Raw genomic sequence first — 26,920 nt, forward strand, 5'->3', positions numbered from 1 at the left:
CTTTTATTAATCTAAACACAACAACAGCAACCAAATCCAATATAAACTGTTAAAGTGGACCATTTTAATGTCTATCTTACAGCCATCTGTCAGTACTAGTTTGCATAGTTTTTGGTAATATTTAGAAAATTGTTTTCTTGCAAATGGCTCTGGCACTAAATCAGAATTCAGATATAACACAGTTGCCTGTGTAATGAAATCTTGGTTTGCTGAGATCACAAAGAGATATCTAATGCTTCCCTAAGCTACAAAGATGACTAAACACCTCACAAAGTTAAACAAGAAACAGATAAACCTGGAAGGTTGGAGACCAAGTACTTTTCAAGGTAAATTGAAAAACTGAGGTAAATTCTGTTCTCCACTCAAATAATGAAATAACTCTTCAGGATTAAATATATAACTAAGGTTCATTCTGCACCTAATGTTGGTGTCACAGTTTATTTGTAATTGAGAGGAAGAAAGCAGTCTTTCAGACATGTAGAAATTTGCATTCTAAGCTGAGTTTACCTTGTGAATGGATGGATTAAACATTTAAATGCATTTAGCATTTAATAATTAATGTCCCATATACAATATGCTACAGTTGTGACATTGACGTCCTCTAACATACAGATCACAAGATTCAAATTTGAAAGAAACACTCTGTCTCCTGTCTACAAGAAAGTATTTCCAGATATTTCCTGTACTATTTCTCAGCTTGAGATTCTAATACTGTCTAATATTGTTTAGGTAGTGAAGAGAACGCCATTAAAAGGAACGTAGCTGGCAGAGAAGCAAACTGAGCAAACACACCCAAATCCCAAAGGCACTGCTTTCACTGCATAATGAGAGTGGAGGTGGTCCTGGGAGTGAATTTATGGCAGTGGCAGAAGCTACATATGTAGAATGCTTCCTCTAACCTATGCATAATACATCTCTTATCCCAGGTCTTTAGCTGGAGAGACCTGATGTGCATCTTAATCTGCACCGTAACCTGAGTCACATTCCTGACCTGACCCTAAATAGTCCAGGCAAGCTTCAATTAAATACAAAACTGAATAACTAATGCAGAGACCATGTCCCTCCAGGGCAACTCAAAGACTGAAGAGTGGTGGACATCTAACCTGAAACCAAACATAAACTGACATGAAGACAAACTAAATACCCAACATCCCTTCTTAGTAAAACATATTAACCAAATTTATTTATCAGCAGGGTCAACTGGCATTCAACACCAGTCAGTTGCTTCACATGGCTTTTGAAAGACCCAACTCTGTCAGTATGGGACAGGGGTTTGTCTCAGAAATAATGTTTCCACACTGAGCACAGGGATGTTGCTGTGAGAAGGGATGTGGGTACAGTCTCTTTTATCCATTTTGTGTTTCAGGACAATTAATGTTCCCTTCAGTCTTTGGCATAAACAGTAGAAATGAGCCAGCTGAAGTCCTTAAATCATCACCCCCATTCTGCTCAGACAGGGGTAAAGTGGTGCTGGGACACATCACCTCCACCTCACCCTGAGAACACAAAGTCCTGGTGGTGGCAGCAGAGGAAGAGGAGTGACACATTTACAAACAGCACAAAGCATCTCTCCATGTTCCTGAAGTAACACTCAAGACAGCTTTCAGTGCCTGTCTCACATTTTTCATAGATAGATACCAATACAATCAACACAGTCTCAATGCTGTATCCAGATTAAGTCAGCTTTTTGAATCAGCTCCAAATTTGGAATATTAGACATAGCCCAAGGGAAACAGATTAGCAAAGAGAGAATATGTGAGGTAGTCAAAGGTGCTTTTTTTTGTAGAAGATAAATGAAATTAATATCTGGAACGAAATTAGAGCAAGAAATCACAATACTCAAGAGAAAATTACTGTACTGCTCTACTTTCCTCTCAATCTGTGCATATAATTCCAATTATAACCGTTGGGAGTTATTGCAATAGCCCATTTCAAGGGGAAACTGCACTTATGCATCTTCAAATGGATAAATGGATCTATTTAAAGTCAGTCAAAAAGAAAGGTATTAGATTACAATCCTTTACTGTTATTTCATTCCTCCTAACAAAAGTTCTTCCTTTCATATTCCTGACTTCCTTGTTGGTATCCTTCCCTGTTGAGGTTAGAAAAAGATGAAATGTTGATTTCTTCCAGCTAGTTTAAATGGCAATAGCTCTTTTGATCAGCAAAGCTGCAGCACTGCAAAAATAATGAGTGAAAGATCAAATGATGCAGCTCCCATTCTTGTTTAATACAAACAGAATTTCAGTTAGAGAACTGATTGGGATTTGGATCCTAAAACACTCAAAGCAACTGGAGAAATGTTCAAGAAAAAGCACTACTGAAACTGAAGTCATTCCCTTCACTTCTGCATAGCTTAATTTTGAACAGATAATTTTATTTATATTTTATAACCTTTACAAATTTTACATCTTGATATTAGAATACTTGCAAAACCAATTAGTTTTACTTAAGACTTTAATATAAATATCATTAAACCAATATTGTACTTGACTCTTTAAAGCATAATTTTAGTTTGAAATGTGTTTAAGGGATTAATATCAAATTTTTAACAATCTGCCACTGTTTATAGATGTTCTTGCAGCCTCTACAGAAATGTGGTTCATAATACATTCCCAGCCAGCCTCCTTTTTTCTCATTGTCATTGACAGAAAGATCAGTTTCCCCTCTCATTTCAGCCATATACAATTCCTAGTCTGGAATGTTCAGTCAAAAATTCAAATGATGCAAATAGCTACTGCTGCTAGGAAATAAGTCTGGCACCAGATGGAGCAATCACATAACTCTACTTTTAGCTCAGCTGCACTAACATTAAAATTCAACAGACTCAAAGTGCTGTTCTCCAGAATTTTGGTTTAAATCACCTTTCTTCACTTACTCAACCTTTGTTGCACTAATGTGTCAGCTGAAGTCATCTATCCCTGCCAGGCCTGTTGTCTGTACCCATTGTGACTGCCTTAGGTACATACAGACTTCTTACACAAATTAGGATTCTCCTTCCCATTAAAGCTGAGGAGCTGTTTGCTTTTCTTTGCTATCTAACATTGAACTGTCATTGCAATCTCCACTACTGAACAGTTAACATCTTTTGTAAAGTGTACTGAAAGATCTTGGCTTGCCAGAAGAATTAAGTTGTAGGTTTACAGAAACACATTCTGTTTGAGACATCTGGAATCCACGAGTTCAGGTTATAAAAAGCATAGTTTGCATTCACACATCACTTCTACAGAAAGTAAAAATCTGAGGTAAATGTGAATTATAGGAATTCTGAAGTACTTTCCTACTTAGATAATTTTCTGTTAATTTGTAACGTTTCCCCTACAAATATACACCTATGATATTAAATTTATCTGTGTTCCTAAACTGTGATTTCCTCTTACATATAATTTAGAAAGAAAATGTAAGATTCTGTTTTGTCATACAGAAACTGCGGTGCACACAAAACTTCAATGCTAAAGTAAAATCTACACTTTACAGATTTTCCTGACTCGCATGGATTTATTTTATTTAATTTTAAATATCTGTTTGGCAGCCAGGAAGCTCTCTTCACCATCAGTGAACACTTACCTTGCTGAAGTCAACAGTGCTGTTTTCTCTGCTCACATCATTTTTGTTTTCAATACAGGCTGGAGTAGCCTGTGGGGAAACAACCTGACCTGCTAAAAAAAGTATCATTATTACAGGTCTATAAATAAAGCAACATCCAATGACACAATTATTAGAGCTCTGCATACATTTCATATCATAGATATATGAGCACCTACACATAGCATTTTAATTAAAAACTTATTTAGAATAGCACATTCTCAAAAGAGAGAACAGTCATCATGTGTAGTTCAGAATGTGAGAAGGCAATTTCAAAAATATAAAAGATACTGTTGGATATTAGAAGACAAAATTTCTATACCAATTAAAGTGTACAATTCTAAAGATACACATTTGGGGAAAGTCCTGCCTTCGCACAGCTTTTGTAAATAATTTGAGGGGCTGCCAATTTTGGGTAATATCTGTCTACAATAGTAATCCTCATTGACCTAAATAGGATTACGAATTTTCACAAAGTTACTCATGTGTATTAAGAATGCCCTGATTATAACAACTACAAAAAACACATAAAAGTGGATTGGTGTAAAAATAAATATATTGGAAAATAACTGATTTATAAGCCCAGTATTGAAAAATGTGATTAAGGACATGTATAAAACAAATGTTTCAGTAAACACATTTTCAAAAAAATTCCAATGAGGATTTAGTAAAATATTTTAAAAGAAGTTTTAAAATTTTCTCAAGATGAGAAATGTTTAAATACACCTCAGTCTTGTGGAAACAAAGAGCAAGTATTTTGGCAAACAGAATTTTGCCAACAAAAGCTCAAAAAGAAAACACAAAGTCGAATAACGAGTCTATGTCATATGAAGCATATTTTTACTTAAAGCCAACATTGCCCCTGCACAAGGCCAGAGCCCACCGTGCACACACCGAGGGTATGGGGCAGGCACAAACCCCACAGGGCACAAAGCCCTCAGGGGCACTGGCCATGCCCTGCTTGCCTTCACTCTTTCTCCCTCTCTGGCGTGTCAGAAGCCACACACAGCTCTGAGCACCACAATAAAGTACAAGAGAAAGTACCAAATGTATGAGCCAACTATCTCTTACTGCCCTAACACATACCCAGGAATAACTACAGAGTCCAGCTGGCCCAGAGTCAGCATCTCGTGCCCAGCATATATTTGTTTCCATAGCGAATAAAGTCTCTCATATGACTGAGAAATGATGATGTGAAAACATTGGTTCTGGTGAAAATCAACCTAAACTTGCACAGTAACAAAGACCATATGTTCATGATATTTGAAGATGAAGACAGTCAGGAAGTCCTGAGCTAGGCACATTGTCTGGGCAATTTCAAAAGCCACAGTGTGGCCCCTCACACTGCTGGGGCTCACTCCTGCAGCCCAGGCACGTCCCCAGCCTCAGCCTGGACACCGAGCACTTCGCAGGATCCAGACTGAGCAGGACCAGACACTTGCGAGAGCCCCTCAGCCACTGCCAAAATGCTGAAGGATCCAGTTTCTGTCACAGCTGAGCAATACAGGAACCCTAAGTCTGGTCATGAATTCCCAGCTGAAACACTTGCTCAAGGAAAATGCTGGTTTTCATGAAAATCAACATGTCATTTTCCACTAGACAAATCTCCCATGACACAAAACAGGTTTTAGACTCATGTGTGCATCCTGGCAGCACAGACAGATATTGCACTTTGATTAGGTAGTACATTACCAGAATGTTTAAAAATATATTGCTAGAAATCCTATCTTTAAACTGCAAGTATTTCCATTTTTCTCTCTGATTCAGGGCAAGGACAGATCAAAATAAGAATAGAAATCAGGGCTTTTGTTCAGCTCTACAGTGAAATAAACAGAGAATGACAAACATGTAAATCTAAGCAAGTAGAATAAAAATAAAGTCAGGATTCAAATTTACATATGACAAAAAGAAAGGATTGATTTTAGAAATCCACATATTAATGTAAATTAAGGGAACATAAAAAGAGGCTATTAATTCCTACACGTCACAGGAGAAATCTTTTGCAAAACAGAAGCCTGAAATTATTACATATGCAAGGTATTTACAAACAGTCATTCAATTTGTCTGTTTTAATTAGAACTGAAAGAAAAACAGAGTTCCATCATTGTTACACCATCATCTTTACCATATGTATTCCAGGGCACTACTTCACATTGAAATTCTTTTTCTGTATTGTTTGTTTAGCAGTCTTTGAATTATTTTCACAGGAATCATCCTGTAGTATTACAGCTATTAAAAATCATTAATATAAAAATTATATAAATTTTATTTCTATTTTGGAGATTTTATTAATGTGACAAAAATAATCCTTCCCCTTATTCAAAAAGAGAAGGCATAAAATGCTTAGGGAAAGTTTCTGTCTTGACTTACTCCCAAAAAACTTAAAATCTAGTAGTAATAGAAAACCTGCTGACTCTTCATTTTTTCTTCTTAAACACTCCTCTATGCCCAAGGATGTATGAAAAGGGAAATAGTTGTAATAATTACTCATACTAATATACATATTACATTAGAAAGAAGCTACAGGAAAGTAACAGAAATAGTAGTTCATTATCTTTCTGTTGCTAATTAGGCATTTGCACTTTTTTTTTCTAGACCCAAAAATTCAAGAAAATGAGAGCAGAAATATCTGCCAGATAAAAATATATTGACCAACGAAGGAGTCAAAGCATGGACCACTTGTTTAAATACTGAAGTTTTAACATCATAATTGGAGGTGTCAAAAGCAATCAGCATAATAGTCCAGAGGACTTTTAGGCATTGTGTCCACCTTTCTTTTAGGAGAAAAATATGCAAAGATATACATATAAGGAATAAAAAGCCACCACCAGTAAGTATGTGAAGTTTTTAAGAATAGCATATGTTCTTTTTCTGTGCCAACAGAAGACCTCAAACTTTGATTTATCCATATGCTGGAGTAATCTGAAAGAACACAAGTTTTACCTTGAGGCAGAAAGACATGTTTAAATAGCTCTACAACTTCGGACAGCTTTCTGGATCATGGAACAACAAGTTTGGGTTTTTTACTGTATTGAGTAGCAATCAAAGATACAAGGCAGAGACAACAGGTAATCTCTTCATAAAAAAAAAAAAAAAAAAAAAAAACCAAAAAAAAAGCCAAAAAAAAAAAAAAAAAAACAACAAAACCCACCAAAGTAACCCCAAACTCTACCCAAACTCTAGTCAGATTTTAAACATTTGTCATGGTTTACTGCTTCTTTTGTTTGAGCTGAAAATAAGGGGTTTAGGCTGCTACAAATGGTGAAGGCATAAACCATCAACTCCCTACAAGAGGGAATAAGAGCAGCAACAGCCTCATCATTCCACTCTTTCCTGCCCTCTCCTCACCAACTCCATTTCAACACTCCAAGCAAAATGGTTATTTACGCACAGTATGGGGTAAATACAGAATTTTGTTCTTCAAGAGTGCAATGTAATACTTTTAGTCACTATAAAGCTGAAGCCTGGATTTTTCCTGCAGTCCACCTACATAAAGCACGTGAAGAGCTGCATTCTTCAAGAATTCATCAGAGCCATTCACACAGTTTTAGGAATCAAATGCACAATGTGGTATAATTGAAATATCCAAGGTACATACAAAGGAACTTAATACATAACAGATAAAACCATGCTATAATTGGTGTAACAGCTTTCCTATGTAATAAAAAGTCAATATCAGCACAGTTTTAAATTAATGTTTTAAAAAATTGCATATATAAAAAATATGTCTTTTTTTAGATAATGTGAAATTGCCAGAGCTTTGACTAGAGCAAGGATTCACACAAAAAGCACTCTTGCATGCAAAGTCAAGCCACTTATAAATCAAAATAAGGTCCACATTTGTTACAGTAATAGAAGTTTGCATTCGTAGATACAGTTTGCCATTTTTGAGATAGTCCTGGCAAATTAAAAAAAAAAATCTCAGTAAATTAATCTCACACGTAACATATTCTTCCTCCTTAAAATTTAGAACTTAAGACATTTAACTGTTTATTGTGGTTGTTATTCAAAATCCAAGATGTCTCCAGAACATCAATGACGAAAACGTAGAACAATGTAGTCAGACACAAATCACAGTTAATGGAAACAAACTGGATGCAACCAACACAACAAAGAAAACTAAATCAGAAAAGAAGTTGCTTATTTTTCTAAACCATGCATATTTCTACCATTCAGAAAAAAAAAAATCCTCATTTTCAAACTCCTTCAATCTCCAGACTGTTCACTGCAACTAGTCACCAATTTTCTAAATCTAAATGGAAAACACTGTCTGGGTCAAAACTCAAAGACTGAAAAAACAGCATGTTTTATTCAGTATATGATAAAATTCTATATAACAGAGCAGTGACAGCATCTCTGCAGGCTGAATTGTGCGTGTGCATTTAGGCCTCCTGATGAACATTTTTAATCAGTGGGGAATCATGTCACTCCCACTGTACTTCTGTAACTACAGGGAGATTTGGTGTTCACTGATGTTATACAATTTAAGAAGATGAGGAAGAAGTCACTTTAGCTGTTTTTCTAATGCTAGGCCTGAATATCTCAAGCATAATTCACGTGAAGTCATGCAGTATAAACTAAAATGATGTGATTTGCAGTTTTATAACTTTATGCAAGAAAATGAACTTAATAAAGAAATGGCACTGTCCCCCCACCAAAACAACAAATTTCACACAAACTTCTCTTCAGTGTGCCACAGCTGCGGACAAAGGCCTCAGGTATTTTTTAAAATCATTATAGCAAGAAGTTGCATGCTGACAGGAAATTTATATGAAGACATGGGTGTACATTTGAAATGGTCTGAAGCCCAAGCAAGAATAGGTATTTATACTACCTCTGAACCTTCAGGGAGTTTACAGAACCCAAAGGATAGGAGATGAGGAAGGTACAGAGATGAGATGAGCCTGTTAGAGACAGACACAACAAAGACAGAGCAAAATAAAGAAATACAAAGATGAATGATACAGTTTTATACATACAGATTACACATCTTATCATGGGTACGAGGAAATGTAGAGAAAGAAAGAATAATATCAGATGAAAATGTTCATAAATACAAGTTATATTTTAGTAGTATAAAAACCTATGGAAAATACAACCTGATTAAAATATATACATCTGAAAAGAATATAAAACAAGAAATAGAGCATTAGCAACCTTAAGGCAGAATTAACTATCGTTGAGTTTGTCTTCTCTTCAAGGTAAGCTGAAGCAATTCCCCTGATCCAGATCCAATACTTCAGAAAGCTTGTGAGTATATCGATGGCATTGTGCATGATATACCCACAAAATCAAAGTGCATGGTCATATATTTAGGAATGCCTCCCCACCCTCTTCATGGGGCTCCAGGTCATATCCAGCTTTCTCCACGTGACAGTATCGTTGACATGGGAGCTTCACATGCCGTAAGCTCGCTCTGAGTTATGACATAAATCTTTGAACTGATCTTCAGAAAAGATTGGGAAACTGAAGAAGGTAACTAACACCATAACATAACTGAGAATTTTGACTTTCCAGAATGCTGAAGGATGCTATCCTAAATTAGGACAAGCATAGGCTCCAATACCTCTGCTTGTGCTCATACTGCTACAAAACAATGAAGTCCAAACCAGCCCATTGTACTAACTGAAATAACTGGGAAAAGGTTTAAAAAAGAACATGTCAAAATGAACAGTTTTAGCAGCTCATGCAATTAACTCCAGAGATCCCAAATTTAATATGCCATTGCTTCCTTCAAGCTCTTTGGAATACCAATAAACGTCTGCTTGGAATTTCAGAATTTCTCACAATCAGATGTGACACGTAGTGCAACCTAATTTTTTCACTAATAATGTGCCTGCTCTGATGTCGTGGGAGAGGAAACTCTTATAAATGGCATAAATATGGAACAGAAAACAGGCATAAGATCATGGTATTGTGGGTAAAGAACACTTCAGCAAGGTGCATGAAAATAAAAGTAACTTAGCCTGTCATACTCCTCTCCAAAATTACTTCTTCTAGGGCTTTAACCAGTATAATGTCTGTTAGATTTAATTATAAATATATATATATATATAAAATATACACATCCCTAGACTAAAAGTGAAATAGCTGGTCAAAACTTTTAATTTTTTATATGATGAAAACTTCTTTTCCTAACTACATTTTCACAGAATAAGGTATTTTTTCATGCCACACATGCCTAAACTCTGAATTTCAGAACCCCTTTTATAAAAGGGGAGAAGCTTATGAAATTATTTTAGCATTCCTATAAAACAGAGAGGTGTCATATATTGGCAGTTGTCTTTGGCTTTTTAGGCCCATGTCATAGGAATTCACAAACACAGCTTTGAGGTATCAGTGTGAAACCTACTTATCTCAATAAAAATAGGTTAAATTGGTTTATAAAGCAAACTTTCTAAAGATGATTTATCAATGAAAAATTTCATTTTTTTTACCTGTCTTTTATAGTATTTATGCTAAAATCACTTGCCACCCTCTATTTTGGGTATTTGGTGTCAAATTAGCCCATTAAAAAAAAATCATTTTTTCTCCTCTTATGCCAAATTTGACTGTCGTTTTTTATTGGAACATCAAAAGCAGGCTTTTAATTCTCACAGTTTTGATGCCTAATGAAAAGTGAAAGTTAAACACAGCATGGCAGCATTAAAAATGCGTGGTAAATCCATAGCACCCTGACATCTTAGCCCTGCAGAGGATGTGAAGAAAAGCCATTGTAAACAAAAGATAATGCTACTAAATACAAAGCAAATTAATTAGATGGTCTGACAGATTCATAAACAAAGAAAAATGGAGGGAGAACATATGTACAACTATCTTCCAGCAAAGATATCACAATGGCCTGTCAGTGCTGCTGCCATATATTGAATTAATTTATGTATTCATTTTCAGACTTTGCTCTTGAACATCTGAAAATTGACACATTGATAAGCTACTATTGTCAAGAACTTGGACAAAGAAGGGAGTTTGAATCCTCAGCTGTACCACATAACCTACAGATCAGGGACTCGGGGCTCCAAATCACCTTTTTAACGATCAACAAACTGCTAAGGATTTCTCCAGCTCTACTGTCTAACACTAACCCCAAATTTAAACAAAGAGACAACTTCCTTTTGTGTAGGAAAAGTGTCCAAGTTCCCATGTCTCATTTCAGCAGGAACAAACAAGTGTCCCTTCCAAAGCTCCTGGTCAAGGCAAGAGACAGCCAAACGTGCATTAGCACTTAAAGGGTGCAAGTAGAACAATGCCACAAACTGATTTTTAAAAATCTCTGTCCAAAAAGTTCATGCTTAGGATTTTTCAATATAATTTAGATAGAAATCTGATATACTTTCACATAAGCTTCCTGAAAATTATTGAATCTCTATGGGTTATTCTATTTTTTACAAACATATATCATTTCTATTATATCTACTGGTATATTTACTTTAAGTTAACACAGTAAAAGTGACCAAGATTTTTTTTTAACAAAGGTCAGAACACTCTGAGATATTTGTACACAAGCAAATGAACTATGTATTTGGCATTTTTTCATCTTGCAAAATAGGCACAAACAAAGGAAAAACTGTAAGAATATGTCTTAAGAGAATCACTTAACCACTGAGTACATAAATTTAGTGTGTTTAATATGGACTTAGAAGCTATCCTGATGAGAATTTATTTTTGGGGGGGAATTTAGGAAGAGCTAGGAAGTTTGCCAGAAGAAACTTAGGCAAAAGCAAGATGTTTCTGGAGTGAATTACTGTATCAGTTCCACTCACAGACACATAAAGTTACCAAAATTGAGCTTATGATAATTTCACAGCTTGCCCTGAAGGTTCTTCTTAAGTCAACTAATGCCTATTTATTACATAAGATCTAGTGCAAAAAGCTTGATAGAATGCAAGCTGCCATCTTACATCCTGTGGAAATTAAGTACAGGATCATTGTAACATTAACTTTCTCTAGTGTCTCCTGAATATTTGTTTAAAGTCATGAGCAAAAGCTGTATAAATCAACAGGAAAGTTGCCTTAAAAAGGGTGGACAATCATCCTACTTACATTTATTCTTGTGCATCCGTATGCATGATCACGCACATCTTAGTAAATATTATTTTTTCCTCACTCTTGGAGTGACACTTTGCCACAATTAAGGTTTCAATTTCATATCCTCATCAGATGAAATTATATGTTGCCTTTTAGGTCTAGAATCTTCCCCAGGGAAGCAACTAGATTTAGATCTCTTTAAACTTTATGTGGCAATGATTGAAAAAAACCTTCTTCCTTGAAATCAAGTTAACCTTTATTATATATAAGCAGCCCCATCTTCCCAAATCAGCCACACAACTGCTCTTTGCATTCTGTCCTGTGCCTCAGAGCACACAGATTTCTCTTGCAATCCTGATCTTCCCTGTGCTATGGCTGTTTCCTCACTCCCTGTTTCCCAAGGTGATGGGGAGCTCAGCAGGGCTCTGAAACAGAGTGACAGCAGAAGGGACCAGGATTCCACTCTAGCTGATTTCTGGAATAAGAGTTAACTGAAAAATATTTGCAAAATTTAGCTGCAAATTTCATAACAGAGAGCTTTGTTTATGCAAATAAGGAGAAATAAGAAATTATCTTTCATTATGATGACCTATAAAAATAATACACCTTGTAAGGTCTTCCATAAAAGCAAGGGGAAAAAAAGTTATGCCAACATTTTACTCTAGAGCCATTCTGCAAACATTTCTCATTTACATTATCCTAATTTTCCCAAAGGGATTTTTTGAAAGAACAAGGTACAGCTTTTGTGACATCTCTCCAACAGTGTTATCTTGAAATGTTTGCCGCATTTTTCAAGCTCTCAAACTCACCTATAAAATCTGAAGCAGCACTTGAGTTCTAGCTAATGCATATACTGTTGTAGACTTAGAAACTATTTAAGCAATCCACCACATTGTAAATAAATAGGTCCTGGATAGTCAACAGAAGTCAAAAATAGTCCTACCACATTCCTGGCACTGATGGAGCCTGTCCACAGCTCAGAACAACCCTGTACAAAGATGCTAAAGCTCAATCTGACAAATTGCACAGGACACCAAAAGCTGCACTGGAAATAACCCACCATGCCAGCCACCCAGGATACCAGCACAGCTTCCAACACCTCAGAGAGTTCCCTTGAATAGCTCTGCCTGCCCTGAGTTGTGCAAAGTAACCAGATTTCAAATTTGAGCAGGTATATTTCTGAATGCCTAAGAGGAGCCACTCTCATGCAAAAAGTACCATTTTTACAGGGTAGCTTTTCAGAGCAGAATCACACTGTTAACCTGTGGATACAAAGCACATGCAATATCAAACAGGCAGATGCTACTGAAGGCTCAAAATGCAAAATAAAGCATTACCATTTTTATCCATGGAATGGGGCTCAGACTGCTTCTTTCCAATATCAGCAAAGGATCTTACAATTGGGATCCTGTTGCTCAGCTTCTTCTGGTTCTGGTGGTGATGCTGTTTCAGCAATGCCTCATGCACTCTGTGACGAACATCCTCACTGAGCTGCCCAGAACCCACCTGCTGGTCCAGAATCATATCTGAAAATATATGCACAAACATAATAAAAGAGGGGAAAGAGGAAAAAATTTCTCTCTTAAATTGCAATAATAACAATGAGTAAATGATTAGTACCCTATAGGATTACAAATGAAGTGCACCAGTTCCTTTAATGCAACAGAATTTAATGTAAGTTTTATCTAGAAGTGTTTCACTTTCAGGGGGAGAGAGACAGAGGAAGGGCAGGGACAAAAGGATGCTATTGATATTAAAAAATCCGCCAAAAATTATGCTGTTCACAAATTAAGGTCACCTATGCAATGTCATTGAAGTCAGTTCCTAAGCACTCTTACATATAATATATTTAAATTCAGGGTTATGATGTGGATTAGATGTCTTTTTTTTTTTTTTTCAAATAACCCCTATTCTATTTCCTACAAAGGACTGGCTGTGAGAAAACATTTTTTTTTATTCCCTTTGTACTTACCACAGGAGATCACAGTCTTTATTTCTTGTAGCTATAATTACAATACCTTCAGTGCAATGCAAAGAAAGTTCAGGTAAGACAACACAGAAAAATTGCTGCATTATTTGTCAATACCAAATAGAATCTTTGTCTACTGCCAGATGTACATGTTACTGCAAGAGGATCATTTCAAGGAGGTGAGAGTGAAACTGAACCCCCTGCTAAGAAATTACAACCATTTTTGCAGTGGACTAGCAGAAAATAGTTTTACATATTTATATTCAACACTATTTGATTACAGATAAGTGCAACTCTACTTGTATGGTGTCATTCCTGGAATAACAGTATATTTCAAATAAAATATTAAAATATATTAACTGCTGAGGATGATCTCAATATTTAAGATTATCCATTTAGGAGGGAAAATTACAGGAAAAAGAAAATCAAATCCCTATCCTCTTCCTTTCCCTAGGATGCTCTGCTAGGCTTGTTAACAGCCACAAAAGCCACAGGGTTGGTGCCAGTGTAGAGACTATCAGTTTTTATTTCCTGCCAGAAAGAAGAAAGTGGCTTACCTACAGTTTTTTGGGTTTTTACAATGACTTCCCTTTTACTGTAGCACTGCTGCCACATGTAATAAGGGAAGATGCATTCAGTTTTTGAAAGAGTGAAAGATGGGCTTTCTTGCCTTGGTATTTCCCTCCAGCTGCCATTCTTTTAACATAGACCCAGTTGCAGTAGTCGCTGCAGGAGCTTAAATAACGTCAAATTTCTGACAGATTGCTGTATTTTGACCCTTTTTTCCAAGCCCTGTGTAGATGTGAGCTGCAATAAGAAAGACTGTGTCCATCCACCCCTATCATTATGGGATTCCTTTTCAGTTTCTTCCCAAGCTTCTCAAAATATTTTTTAAAAGCCCAGGCCCCTGCAATATCAGTAACACCCTTAAGTGACTTGAAAACAAGAGCGGCATGGTTAAATTCCAACATTAAATGGCCAAAAGGAACATTTTAAACATTTAATTTTCAAAATAGACTGTAATCACTTAATCCTGTAAGTAGAAGAGCCTACATGGTGACATCAGTTGAAGCTGTACATATTTCCAAAGCCCTGGTCTTCACTTTTGTATCTAGAACAGGCAGCCATTTCTTCACACTCCATATGAAAAAAAGGAAAGAATCTTTGTTTTAAAGAATTTTCCTCTTGAATGCCCTTTTAAATTCTGCACAGATCCCTTGTAGCCAGAGACATAGCTAACCATTCCATTTTTCAAGGATACTTCACTACCATATGAAGCTTTCAGAAGGATGTGGAACCTGTGGAATATCCAGCAGCACAGTGTTACCCATTCTGTAAAATGCTCACACTGCAGTGTGACAGTGTACTTGTTGACATCAAGTACACTAAAGTAGGATGACATCCAACTTTAGTCAATCTTGGTTGATACTGGAACCACGAAATAATATTCTCAAGCTGTTAAAGACGGATATTCTCCCTGACCTGGTCATTTAAAAGAATTCAAAGAAACTTGGGGTTTCATGTATTTCAAGAATGTTTTCTCCATTCATATTCAGTTAAAATATATCATTGCATAAAATTAATTTTGTGAGTAAATGTGAGCAATGTGAGTACTTTAACAAGCTATTACAGTAACTGAGCTATAACTCATCACCACCTGTGAACAATTTACCCAGGCTGTGAATTACAGCACTGGGGTGCAGACAATTTGTATCAGTTCAAATGCAGCATGGCTCATGTGTGGCCCAGCAGAGAAAATTCCATCTGTCCCACCTCTAGAGTCAGCAAGGATGCAAAAGCAGGCTGGCTGCTTCCACTCACTCTGGAGGTGTCTGTCACACTCTGCAGCTTTGTACAGAGACACGTGGCCAGACCCACGTGGAGCCCCCACAGGTCCAGGAAAATGGACAATAAGGAGGCTTCAAGTGTGGTGACAGCTCACTCCTCACTGCACCAGGTTCACAGTGTGCTCATTACCTCATGTGCAATAATACACAGAATACTCAGGTGAAACATAGAATAAATTTATAGAAAACATTCTGTATTTCTATCAAAATATCTGTGAAGTCCAAAAAGAAATTACTGGGCTCATATTCTCCTGATGTAGGTTAGCACTAACAGTTTACAGCAGAAACTTAATTCAGTGTATACCAGCGAGGGTGCTGGTATTCAGACTTCCAAATTTTATAACTACACAGTTGTAGGACAAAATGAGAGATTAGTGACAAAACATAAAACACACAGGCTTTTGTGTGCATCATGATTGCAGTGATAGCTGACTACAAAGCCTAATTTAAAAGCCAAAGTTTTTCTGGCTTGTGGTTGTTGCCCTTAAAGACAGGGAAGAACAAACCAAGCAACCCTAATGCATCGCTTTGTGGAAGACAATCAGGTGGAACACCGTCCTTTATCTTCATGGGTCTCTAAAGAGGAACACAAATATATCCTTCCCTAGTGAGTCAGGCAGGAGGAGCAATATCAACCCAGCAATTAGGGTTCCTGGGCTGCACTTGTGAACCAAGACCCATTTACATCATTTACAATGGTGATTATAAACAAGCTATCTAAGCTGGCAGATTTAGCGGCTCATCCAAGAGGACAGGACAGAGCACTCCAGTGCTTCGAGACACAGATTCCATTTCCAGCATTACCTGAAATTATTTGGTTCAAATATTCAAGTCTATAATACTTGAAAAGGAAAGAAAGAACGAAAAATGTCTACTTTTTAAAATAACAGTGTGTAATTTTACTGAGGAACAAGAGCAAGTATTTCACAAAACCGTAAAGTGCAGAGACAAGGCCAAAATTCCCAGCTTGCAGTTCAGAACTGCAGGCACAGTGAATGCCTCATAAAAAATAAATTTTGCAAGTGGAGATTGACTCGTACAATCTAAAAGGATTCCTACAGTTGTGTCTAACATGGGAAAACACAAAACAACCACACAAAAAGACAATGCTACTTAGAAGTTGGAAGATCTACAATTTACCCACAGCCAAAGGAACAAAACCTGACAGTTTCTCTGCAAAGGTTACTACCACATGCTAAGCTGAAAATAAAGCAAACAAATGCAGGAACCTGGGTAAGTGAGAAGGTGAAAGCTGAACAAAAGACAGGTGTAGGGTCAAACAGAGAAGCAGATTACTCACAGGCAATCCCACGCTTTATTACAGTGTTTGTAATAAAAGTTAAATGTACCATAAAAGCACTGTCAGAAGCATAACACAGTGTAAGTGCTGCAGATGAAACAAAAGGCTCCAGTGAAATAAAATCTCAACTTGAGCCAGTTAAAATATGTGGTTATTATGGAGTAATACAGCTTAAAGCAAACAAAGGTAAAAGAAGACTTGTTCAGATTGAAAGCTTAACATGATATTAACAAAATCAATAAAATTGCACATTTGGGATGTAATGCCCTGAGTTACTGAGCACAGAGTCTGGTGACCTCAATCACAAGATTAAGCTGTTACACAGATTGAAAATTCAATCGTGAGGAACATACAAAAGACTGCTTGGGAAAAAATAGACCTTGGGATTGGAAAGGAAGGGCAGATTTTAAACTTAATTTTTAAAAGAAACCATTATAACAATTAAACCATTTAAAATAAATGGGAATATTTCAAATATATGCAAGTCACCAAAGCTCCACTGTGAGGCCACAGTTTGTATTTGACAAGGTTTGACATTTGTTCACAGAACACTCTGCACAACTACAAGAATGTGCAAGTTCTGTGGCTCATGCTGTAAAGAAAGTATTGCCATTAAAGGCTGGACTCAATAGTTTTTGAACCAAACAACAGAAAATGGCATCATATGTTAAATTGAGGAACCTTTTGGGTTCATTCAGTGGTTATAATCAAAAAACCAGATGGTAATCTGAGAATCTACATGGTTTCAAAGGAACTAAATGAAAATATCAAAAGAGAACATTTTCATCTGCCAACTTGAACAACACAGTGAAGCTGCTCTCTAATGGTACCGCCAGATTCTGGCAAATACATCCTCAAGAGACAAGTTCCAAAATAAACTGTTTTGATTACATAGATTTTTCAGACTTCCTTTTAGCATATGTTCTATACAGAAGTGATCGATAAAATATTACTACATAATGTTCAGAGGAATTCCTTGTGCATGGAGTGCTAACTTACTGATACAGGAGTCACTGCAAAGACATATGAAAAAATAACATCACATATTAGAAACAGTAATAACTCCCCCAAAATATGTGCAATAAAAATTGCATTTTTAAACAGGATAAAGTTCAGCAAAGGAACTGAGCTCTTTGCAAGAGAAGCAAAATCCATCTTACAAAAATTAAGAACAATTTCAGAAATTCAGGAACAAACATACTGTTCTGATGTATGATGACAGTGTTGGAAATTCATCTCAGAAGTCTCTATTATAATAAGATGCTGTCAGTGAATTCAGCATAGTAGGTATGAATAAGCTCTTTTGCAACAAGGAAAATTGTGTGCCTGTCCAAAGAAATATACAATCTTGTAGATGAAGTAATTTCTAAATATGACAGCTGGAATGAAAAAGACCTAATAGAGAATGGACATACTGGAATAGAGGATGATTTTAAAATTCTCACCACATAAACAGTACCAAAATATTTTTATGCAGAACTGTCATTGTTTCTAAAGATAAAATACAAAATACATGGTTCTGGAAACCATGCAAACACTACAAAAGGTGGCTTTCATCTGTACATTTTACCACAAGCCCATTAATGTTTTAAAATACAGACTTTAATAATAGAAATTCTCAAGGGTTAAGTGCTAAGAGTTTAATGCATTAGTGAGTGTTTACAGATTAAAAGCCTTGACTAAAACAAATAGGAATTCTTAGTCTCAATTTAGCAATAAAGTTTAAGTACATCTCTTTCAAGGATATGAAGACTGGCACTGCATTAATAGCAATGTAATTTGGTATTGGAATATAGCCCAGATAGCAAGACATCACCAATAAATACACAGCACACATTCCTTGCTAACAAAGGCAAAAAGTACATGTGCACAAATAATGTATTTGTTCTCAAAAGATGATGCATTATAGCAATGCAGTAAAATTATCAAAAGATTGCATTAAAAAACCAAAACATTAAACTATGAATCAGAAGCACAAGAATCAAATTTAATTCAGGAGTACCCCTTAAAACCGTAGGGCATAACCTGTTTTCACAAACTCTCCTAAAGGTGGCATACACAGTAACAGGGAAACAAAACCAAAAGTAATCACCAGGACTGCTGGACAAGCCTGGCATGAGGATGGCTGGCAAGCCAAACAGCAAGAGCTGAATATTGAAAAGAAATTTGAAGCTAACAGGTGAGAGCAGCCATTTCTTCAAATTCTAAAGTGTCAGGACCGTCAGATACAAATGGAATACATAACAGTTCCTGGTGAAAATAGCATTTGCCTTCTATAGCACAAGATAAGTAGGATTCTAACTACTAACAGGGAATAGCAACTGACTGGAACAGACAATAAAGGATTTCATGAGTGTGGCATCACTTCCATAATGCAAAACCAACAAATTGAGACATATCAGTCCTGCCTAATCTTCAGGTCCAACAGTCACTTTTAAGTAAAAAGAGCTCCCTGTCATATTATTTGGAATTGTCATATTTCTAAGATACCCAGCACACAGGCCCTGGAGGTGTGCTTATTAGCACTACTATCAGTCTTTCCCTCTTGCAGTGCTGCCTACTGTGTGCCACACTCTAGGTAACATTGTCAAATCACTGTAGACCAGGAATTACACACATAGCTGTAAAGGAACAAATTACAAAGGGACTCGGTTGAAGAAAAGTTAAACGGCATTGCTACAAATAATATTAACAAAGAAAATAGTAATAACAGAGAAAATAATTGCACAAATAATATCAACAGAGAAAAGCAACCAGAGTAGCAACTTTATTTCTGGAGAAAATAGAAACAAATCTCTTCAAAGAAACCTGACAGAATGCGAGTAATTTACAGAATGATTCACTTGCCTGAAGCACCTGCTGCAAAGCTTTTTTAAAAAAGAATAGTTCATTGCTTATTGAATCTGCAGAGGAAAAATATAATCTTCTCTTGGAGACCAAGCACAACTCATGCAAACTTATCATGTGTCAGGTCACCTTATCAGAAAGGGATGCCTACCACTTCAAGCAAATAATACAACAAATAAAATGCATCCAAATCTGCCACAACAACAGACACTTTTTAAACGAAAATGGTACATTCCATTTAATGAAAGTCATCCTAAAGCCTCTTCTCAGAATAGGTTTTCCTAATCAACAAACCAGGATAAGCCACATCTAAGACTGACTTATAATAGTGTGAGGGCAACTCCCCAAATTCTCTGCTGAAGAACAACTTACATCTGTGGTGAGTTCCAAGATTAGCATTACAAATGCTCAAATCCTTGGCCACCTTAACTGAAACAAAATCACTACAACTAAGGATTGAGATTATAGCAGTAATTAATTGGGGTCTCACTATATTGGAAAATATACAGTATCTTTCAAAAACAAGGAAAAAAGGATGTTCAAAAGTTGAGGGTTTTTTGCATTCATCCTTACTTTTTTTACCTACTAAAAGAAACAATTCTGGAAGGGCTTTCTTAGCTGAAAACAGACTAAGTTGAGTGACTTCTGGATTAAGAATGTAAAGCTCAAGACTGAAAAACCCAGTGTACTATTTAAGCAAAAAAATGATACAAGAACATTAAGCAGCTGACCAAAGTACTCCTTAATTAAGTATAAATAAATAATAAAGCAACATACTGATAGACACCTTTGTTCTTTCAAATGAGCTGCTTTTTATTCTTCATGCTTATCTTTTATGGTGAAAAATTTTGAAGATCTAATTCAGACTATGAGTCATGGAAGAATCAGATCTCGGCACAGTGTAGAAACCCACACAAGTTTCTGCAGATTTATATTAATAATATCTTGCATCAGTTTGACATAAACGATTTGGGAAAAGTAAATACAAAAAGCAACTACCACAATCTGAGCCAACTTTAATTCCACTGTTAAATACAGTCCACCAAACAATATCTCCCCTACAATTACAATAAGTAAAATTAATTTTATATGGGACTTACATAGATTTATATATCATTCACAAAGCAGTTTTCTTGATAATCTTGAGTGTTAGAAAATTTTATTGCTTTGTCCCTTGTATATCTCCTAGAATATTTACAGTCTTTAAGGAAAACACCAGGAAAGGAGGAAATGGCATTTAGTCTCAATCTCACTTATATTTTGGAAGAGAAGACTCATCCATTATGTTTTGTCTTGCTCAGAAGCTCACACAATCTCTAGAACTGCAACTACCAAATTAACTTCTATTGGAGAAAAATGGACTCAACTTTATCTTAAGTTAATGCACCAAAAATTTCTTTTAAAAACATACACTATCATTACTCCTGATTTCATTCTCAACTCAGACACATATCTGTTTTCATGTAACTTAATTGCAATAAATACTTCCCTATGTTTTGGGGTTTTTTTTTAAGCTAGATTGCCTGTAATTAGCATAGCAGTAGATTAAGTTTGTGAAAGTTAGCACACGCCTCATTCACTTGAGGCAGCATAGCAGGAGCAGAGAACATGCCAGCTCTAATTAAATCTAACCAAACTATCCTCTTTCTTCCATTTTAATTCTCTTCTTTATTCAAAAATCGATTCTTAAAGCAACAGATTCCACATAAAAAATATAAATAGAATATTTATTAACTGTGCCAGACATGAGTTTCTTTTCTAGTAAATTGAGAAAAACACTTCTGAGGATTTTCTAAACTGAAATGAATATTATGCAACAACTTTCTTGGTAAGCATTTCATTTTTATTAAATTATTTTTATAACCGATAAATAAAACATCGATACATACCTGCAATTTCTTCTATGGAGTTGGCTCTCATGTCCAAAAGAACTGTGCCATTCAGGATGCAGCTCCTCAGTTCAAACAAGCTATGAAGTGACAGTGTGGCAACATAGGGCTTGCTCCACCTCTCTCCACCATCCTCTACATCTTCTTCAAATTTCAACCACCTATACAAACAATCAATTTTATAACTCCATTGTGCATAAGAAATGAAAAATTAATTATTTCTATGAATACTGAAAGTACAGACAAAGACATTAAGCATGTCTTTAGATTTCACTTTATTCTTCCTTTTTAGGAAATATGAGAAACTTCCATTGTCTACTTCTTTAATAATGCTGTATTATATCATTTTTGAGGTTAAATTCTGACTACAGAGATGAAGAGATAAATATATTAAGCAATTCTTTGTACTCTTCAAGAACTTTGACTAATTCTTTGGCCTACAATGATATTTCTGTGATAAAATAAGTTGTATGGAAAGGAGTCTGGAGAAGCGTCAAAAATATAAAAGGATATAAGAAACTGGCATAAAAGGATCTCAAGTCTTTTGTACCATCCAGCCAGATGAACTTGCTTGAGACTGAATTCTCTACTGATAAATATTGCACTTAAAATGTTAAAAGAATATTAAACAAACAAACATCTGAGAAGTCACACAGGGATGTTGCTGTGTGGAGCCCTGCAACCTGCCAGCCTAGCAAGGTTTGAACAGCTGCAGGCACAGCACATGCCTGTAGTGCTTGACTCTACAGCTCTCAGCTCTTTAATATGGACATGGCAGCAGAGAAGCCAAGCAGAGCCTCACACCTGGACAGCATCTTCACACATTTCCAGGCAGCAGGGAAATGTAAAGCATAAAGACCTTTAAAGCTGAGGAATTTCCAGTTTTACCAAGCCTCACAGCCCAGCAAAGCAGCTATCACAGCTGTCCTCTTCTGTTCCTGGGCCACACATCCAGCTCTGCTCCTACTTGTAAAATACACAGGTGTACCCACATTTTAGACACTTTTCTCCTTTCAGTCCATGTGTACCAAGTTCTTCCCCTTTTGCTGCCATCCTGCAAGCAGCCACCACTTCACTGACCCAGTCATCATCAGCATACCTGCTCCCATCCTGATGGAACTGTCCCAGCTGCCTTCAAATCATTCTCTCATTATTTACAATTTGCCTCAACTCCTTGGGTCCTTCAAAACTCCAGTCTCCTATGTCTAGCCCTCTCCTCCTCTTTGCCTGTAAATATTTTCCCTCCATTTCCTCTGTGAGGAAACCAGCCGGTTTCTGTACTTTGTCTTTGCCCATGAGAACTCTCCTCTTCATCAGACCTGTTCCCCACTCCCTTTGCTCTGTTCTGTTTTCTCTTCTCAGCCCATCCCCTTCACCTTTGCATTGCTCCAGAGAAGCAGCAAGGACACAGCACAAAAATTTGCTTCCGCAAAGCCAAACCATGAAATTTAATTTGCATATGCAAATTAGATTTTCCAAAGGGACATCAAACATGATTTAACACACAGTTCTCTCCATCAAATTCAAAGTTATACTTTTAAAGGGAGGCCTACAACAACTCAGGGAAGAAGCAGGTGAGAAGAAAAAATAGTTCTTAATTTTTTTTTTCATTTTGCACTTACACTTGAACTCCCTAAGAAGAGGCTGCTCCCATCTTACTCATCGCACTCTTGTTTCCAAGCTGAAAAATGTGCAGTACCTATTTGTACCCACAGCATCACAAACATGGTGCATTTATTGTCCTGTTTAAACCATTGTCTCCCAAGACTCTGCAAAATACCTACATTTTTCTCTTCTCATACCTCCATTTTTGTGTAGATTTCTAATTTATAAGATCTTTATGCTTGAGTATTCTTAATTATTTCTGTTATCATGTATTATTTTTAGTGTTATTATATATCCTATTATTTCTCTGCTTAGCTTGTTATATCTTTTTTGCTGATTCAGAAAAAAAAATTTAAAATCATGCTCCATATATTCTAAAAACAATGATCCAAGCTCAGAGTTTGACAAAATATCATCAGAAACCTCATACTGTCATAATCTTTTGTTCATGTCAGTCTTCAACATTGCTTATCTGATTATGCTGCTGCAGTCTGTCCTTCATATTTCCTAATTTAAATCTACTTACCAGTTGTAAACAGATTTGAAAATAAAAGACAATAAAAGACAAGTGTGTTTTTAAAAAGCTAAGACATGTGACTGGACAGAGGCAGGCTTACTATCAGAGCTTGTAACATACTAGGGACACAGAGAAGTCTAAATCACGAAAACAGCTTTAATTAGCATTTATAGTGTCAGACATTAAAGCTTAGGCATTGGTCCATAAAAATCCATAGGAAACTACTGCTACTGCTCAAATAATTTTACTTGCTGTTGTGATCCTCTGCATTTCCATGAATTGCAATAGTATAATTGCATGGGTTGCACCCCATTTCCTACTGTGGCTGAAACTCAGATGTTTAAACACATTATCATACATTGTTACTCAATGAGCCAGCAAGCCAGGACATAGAATTAAATCATGTCCAGCTGAGAACATTCTATGTTTGGAATAAATTTTTATTTTGATTTTAAGCATCAATAAGCAGATCATAAGTTTACTAATTTCATCAAGGGAACATCATTATACTATTCATCACCTTTTGTCTTTTCAGAAATATTCCTGTTAAGTCAGATAATCCTTATTTAACATATCAAATGAGAAACAGTAGCAGTAAACCTAAAACAAATCTAATCTTATGCGGAGTCTTTCAATTCTATGTGTTCAGTAGTTTTAAAAATCATAACACCATTGGATCAATCCTCTGAATTCGTGAGCAAGGCTCCATGACAAAAGTGGCTTTGAAATACAAACTCAGGCATAGATCCCAGTTTGCCAATTTTGTACTTCTTTTAGTTTCTCAAAGACAAATTTAAATATATTTACTTTTGCAGTTTAACCCCTTAAATTGGCATGATTGACAGATAAAAGCCTTTCTTAGTTTCTTGGGAAACACCATCGGCCCCTATTGAGCTCATGTCACACACATCCCCTGCTACTGGAACCTATCTGGAGCTATCTCTGTTGTGTGTGATTGCATGGAAGAGCACTTTCATCCTTACAGCTTTATTTTACTGCTACAGACTGGCATGGGTCTACTGATAACACAGTTTAGTTCCTCTGATAGAATGCTTGCTAGAAAAAATATGCCAACAAGAGTTTCAGCAAGGCATGTTACTATAGGAAAAATATAACTCAGGCTAGGGTGGGTACACACACTTTATGCACATGTCCTAGCTTCTAACACCATCTTCATCACTTTCTCAGGCATCAATAAAAGAGTGCACATGCTTCATTTTCGACACAGTTACTGCATTTTCTGCACAACATGAAGTGGGTGACTGTATTTTATCTGGTTTGTAGTGTGGTACGTCTGCAGCAGAGAGATGGAGTATGTACTCACAATCCACTCAACAGTTAATGGTTTTAATGTAATATTTCAATCTGTATCAATTTCCACATGAGCTTGTGCCTGCCCACACCGATTTGAAAACCAACCAAACAACACAAACATGTCAGGAACAAAGCAGCAGTGAGAAACTTATGTATGTTTCTTGTGACCCACTTTCTTTGGAAGATAGTTTTGATCCAGGGAAAATGAATTACACTTCCTAACTTTCCCTAACCCATGCATTTTCTAGTCACTATTAACAATTTACTTCCTAACTATGGACATGAGGTTATTTTCCTAACTGTGCATTGAAATTTAAGCTTAAGCACTTTCCTCCTGGTTCCAAGGTTCTTTCTATTTTCTTCCTTACTACATAATATCTTCTGCTCCATAAAGATAGTGATATTGTCCAGATATTTTTGGTTGATACTAGCAGACAAATGAGTTCCAAAAGTCTGGGTAAAACTTGCTACAAATCAGGCACCACTTTCCACCCATGACACATGAATTGCTTTCCCAACAGCTGCAACTTGCAGCTACACTATTTGGGCATATGAAATAAACCCAACTGTTACACTTCAGCACGTTTCTCCACAAACTTACCAGAATTTTTTTTTCCAGAATAGAAACTATGTATCATTTCCATAGAGAATGCACAACTGTACAGCTGCGCCACATACAAAAACTGTTGTAAGAATGACTATTGATTTTAAAAGGTATGTGTTTCTTCTGGCTTGAAATCAATTGATGGAGAAAAAAAAAATTATCCCTATATCAACATAACCAAGCTATTCATTCCATTCTGCTCACAAACTAATTCCATGGATGGGACAGTCTTAATCAGATCCTGAAACAGAAAAGTCCAGTGCACTTTCAATCAAACTGAAAATACCAAGATACAGATGTACTTCAGAGCCAATCCAACACGTCAGTCCAGGTGCACCAAGTGCAGAGCTTGGTGAAATGAATGCATACCCACTGAGTGCTATCACTCTCATTAAATGTAATTTACCTGAAACTACAGCCAAATCCAAACAGTAAGATTTACAAATATTTCCAAGTGACATTTTGCACACAAATGAAAAACATACAGTAAGCCTGGAACAGCAACAAATTCGGGTTGTATCTTCTCCATACCATGCTTTTAGTCAAATAAGTAATTCTGAAGTCCTGAATCAACCACAGGTATTTAAAATGACCCACTGTATTAGTTTCTAAGCACATGATCTTGCATATTAAACACCATCTCATTTCTATTACTCTACTCAAAGCCACTTGGTTCTTTGTGTACGATACCTTTATCTATTTCCAGAGGAGTAATACCTCCTAATTTCTTATTATCAGCAAGTTTCCTTATTATAATCCCATTTTTTATTCAATAATAAATCTATTTACTAAGCCTCATTCTTCAGAAGTTAGCTGTCACTACCTTCCACACTAATAGTATAATCTCTCAGCATGGCCTGCTGCTCCTCTTCAAATAGTTCCTGACCTGCTAATAGAATTTTTACACTAGAATGCAGTTTAAGTAATACATTCCCACTGCTGTACCATATCAAATGCTTTACTTCGAAAAATTTAGATTCACTGTTTTTTCTTTGTCAGAAAAACAAAAATCAATTACCTAATTAAAGAGCATTATTAACTTAGTCTGACATGACATACCATTGTATTGTATTTTATCCAATTTTCCACTTATCTCCAAGTCTATACTTTTTCTTTCCTTCAAGCATTGTATGGCTCTGAAATTGGACTATAAGGGCTCCGTTTGCCCCAGCCATTTTTGTCCTTTCTTTAATACTATTGCTGTGTTTGGATTATCACAGCACACATGACAGACTCAGAGAGACAGGAATTGCCCTACCCATTAAATACATGTTCTTTCACCTTTCTGGGATGGAAATTATTGCACCCTCTTATTTGCACAGAGAAGCACGTTGAGTATTATCTTCATTTTAAATTTGGTAATTTCCTTCCATGTCCTCTTTTTCTAACCAGTCACCCCATGCCAAATGCAGTCTGAA

The 26,920-nt window shown here is 36.2% G+C and overlaps 1 protein-coding gene across 11 annotated transcripts in view; it reads right to left on the reverse strand.

The window, feature by feature from the left end:
* The window catches only part of SLC4A10 (solute carrier family 4 member 10), a 166,043-nt gene that overhangs the window by 41,915 nt on the left and 97,208 nt on the right, over positions 1-26,920 (reverse strand). For 9 of the 11 annotated variants that reach the window (XM_077181504.1, XM_054636675.2, XM_077181503.1 and 6 more), the window contains 3 exons: positions 21,463-21,623; positions 12,948-13,136; positions 3,568-3,659 (listed from right to left, as the gene is read on the reverse strand). In XM_077181504.1, coding sequence (XP_077037619.1) covers positions 3,568-3,659; positions 12,948-13,136; positions 21,463-21,623 — 442 coding nt within the window. The remainder of the gene's footprint in view (positions 1-3,567; positions 3,660-12,947; positions 13,137-21,462; positions 21,624-26,920) is intronic. The other 2 variants (XM_054636673.2, XM_077181508.1) reach the window with 1 other exon arrangement.

Source organism: Agelaius phoeniceus, chromosome 7, assembly GCF_051311805.1.
Source record: "Agelaius phoeniceus isolate bAgePho1 chromosome 7, bAgePho1.hap1, whole genome shotgun sequence".
Lineage (NCBI taxonomy): Eukaryota > Metazoa > Chordata > Aves > Passeriformes > Icteridae > Agelaius > Agelaius phoeniceus.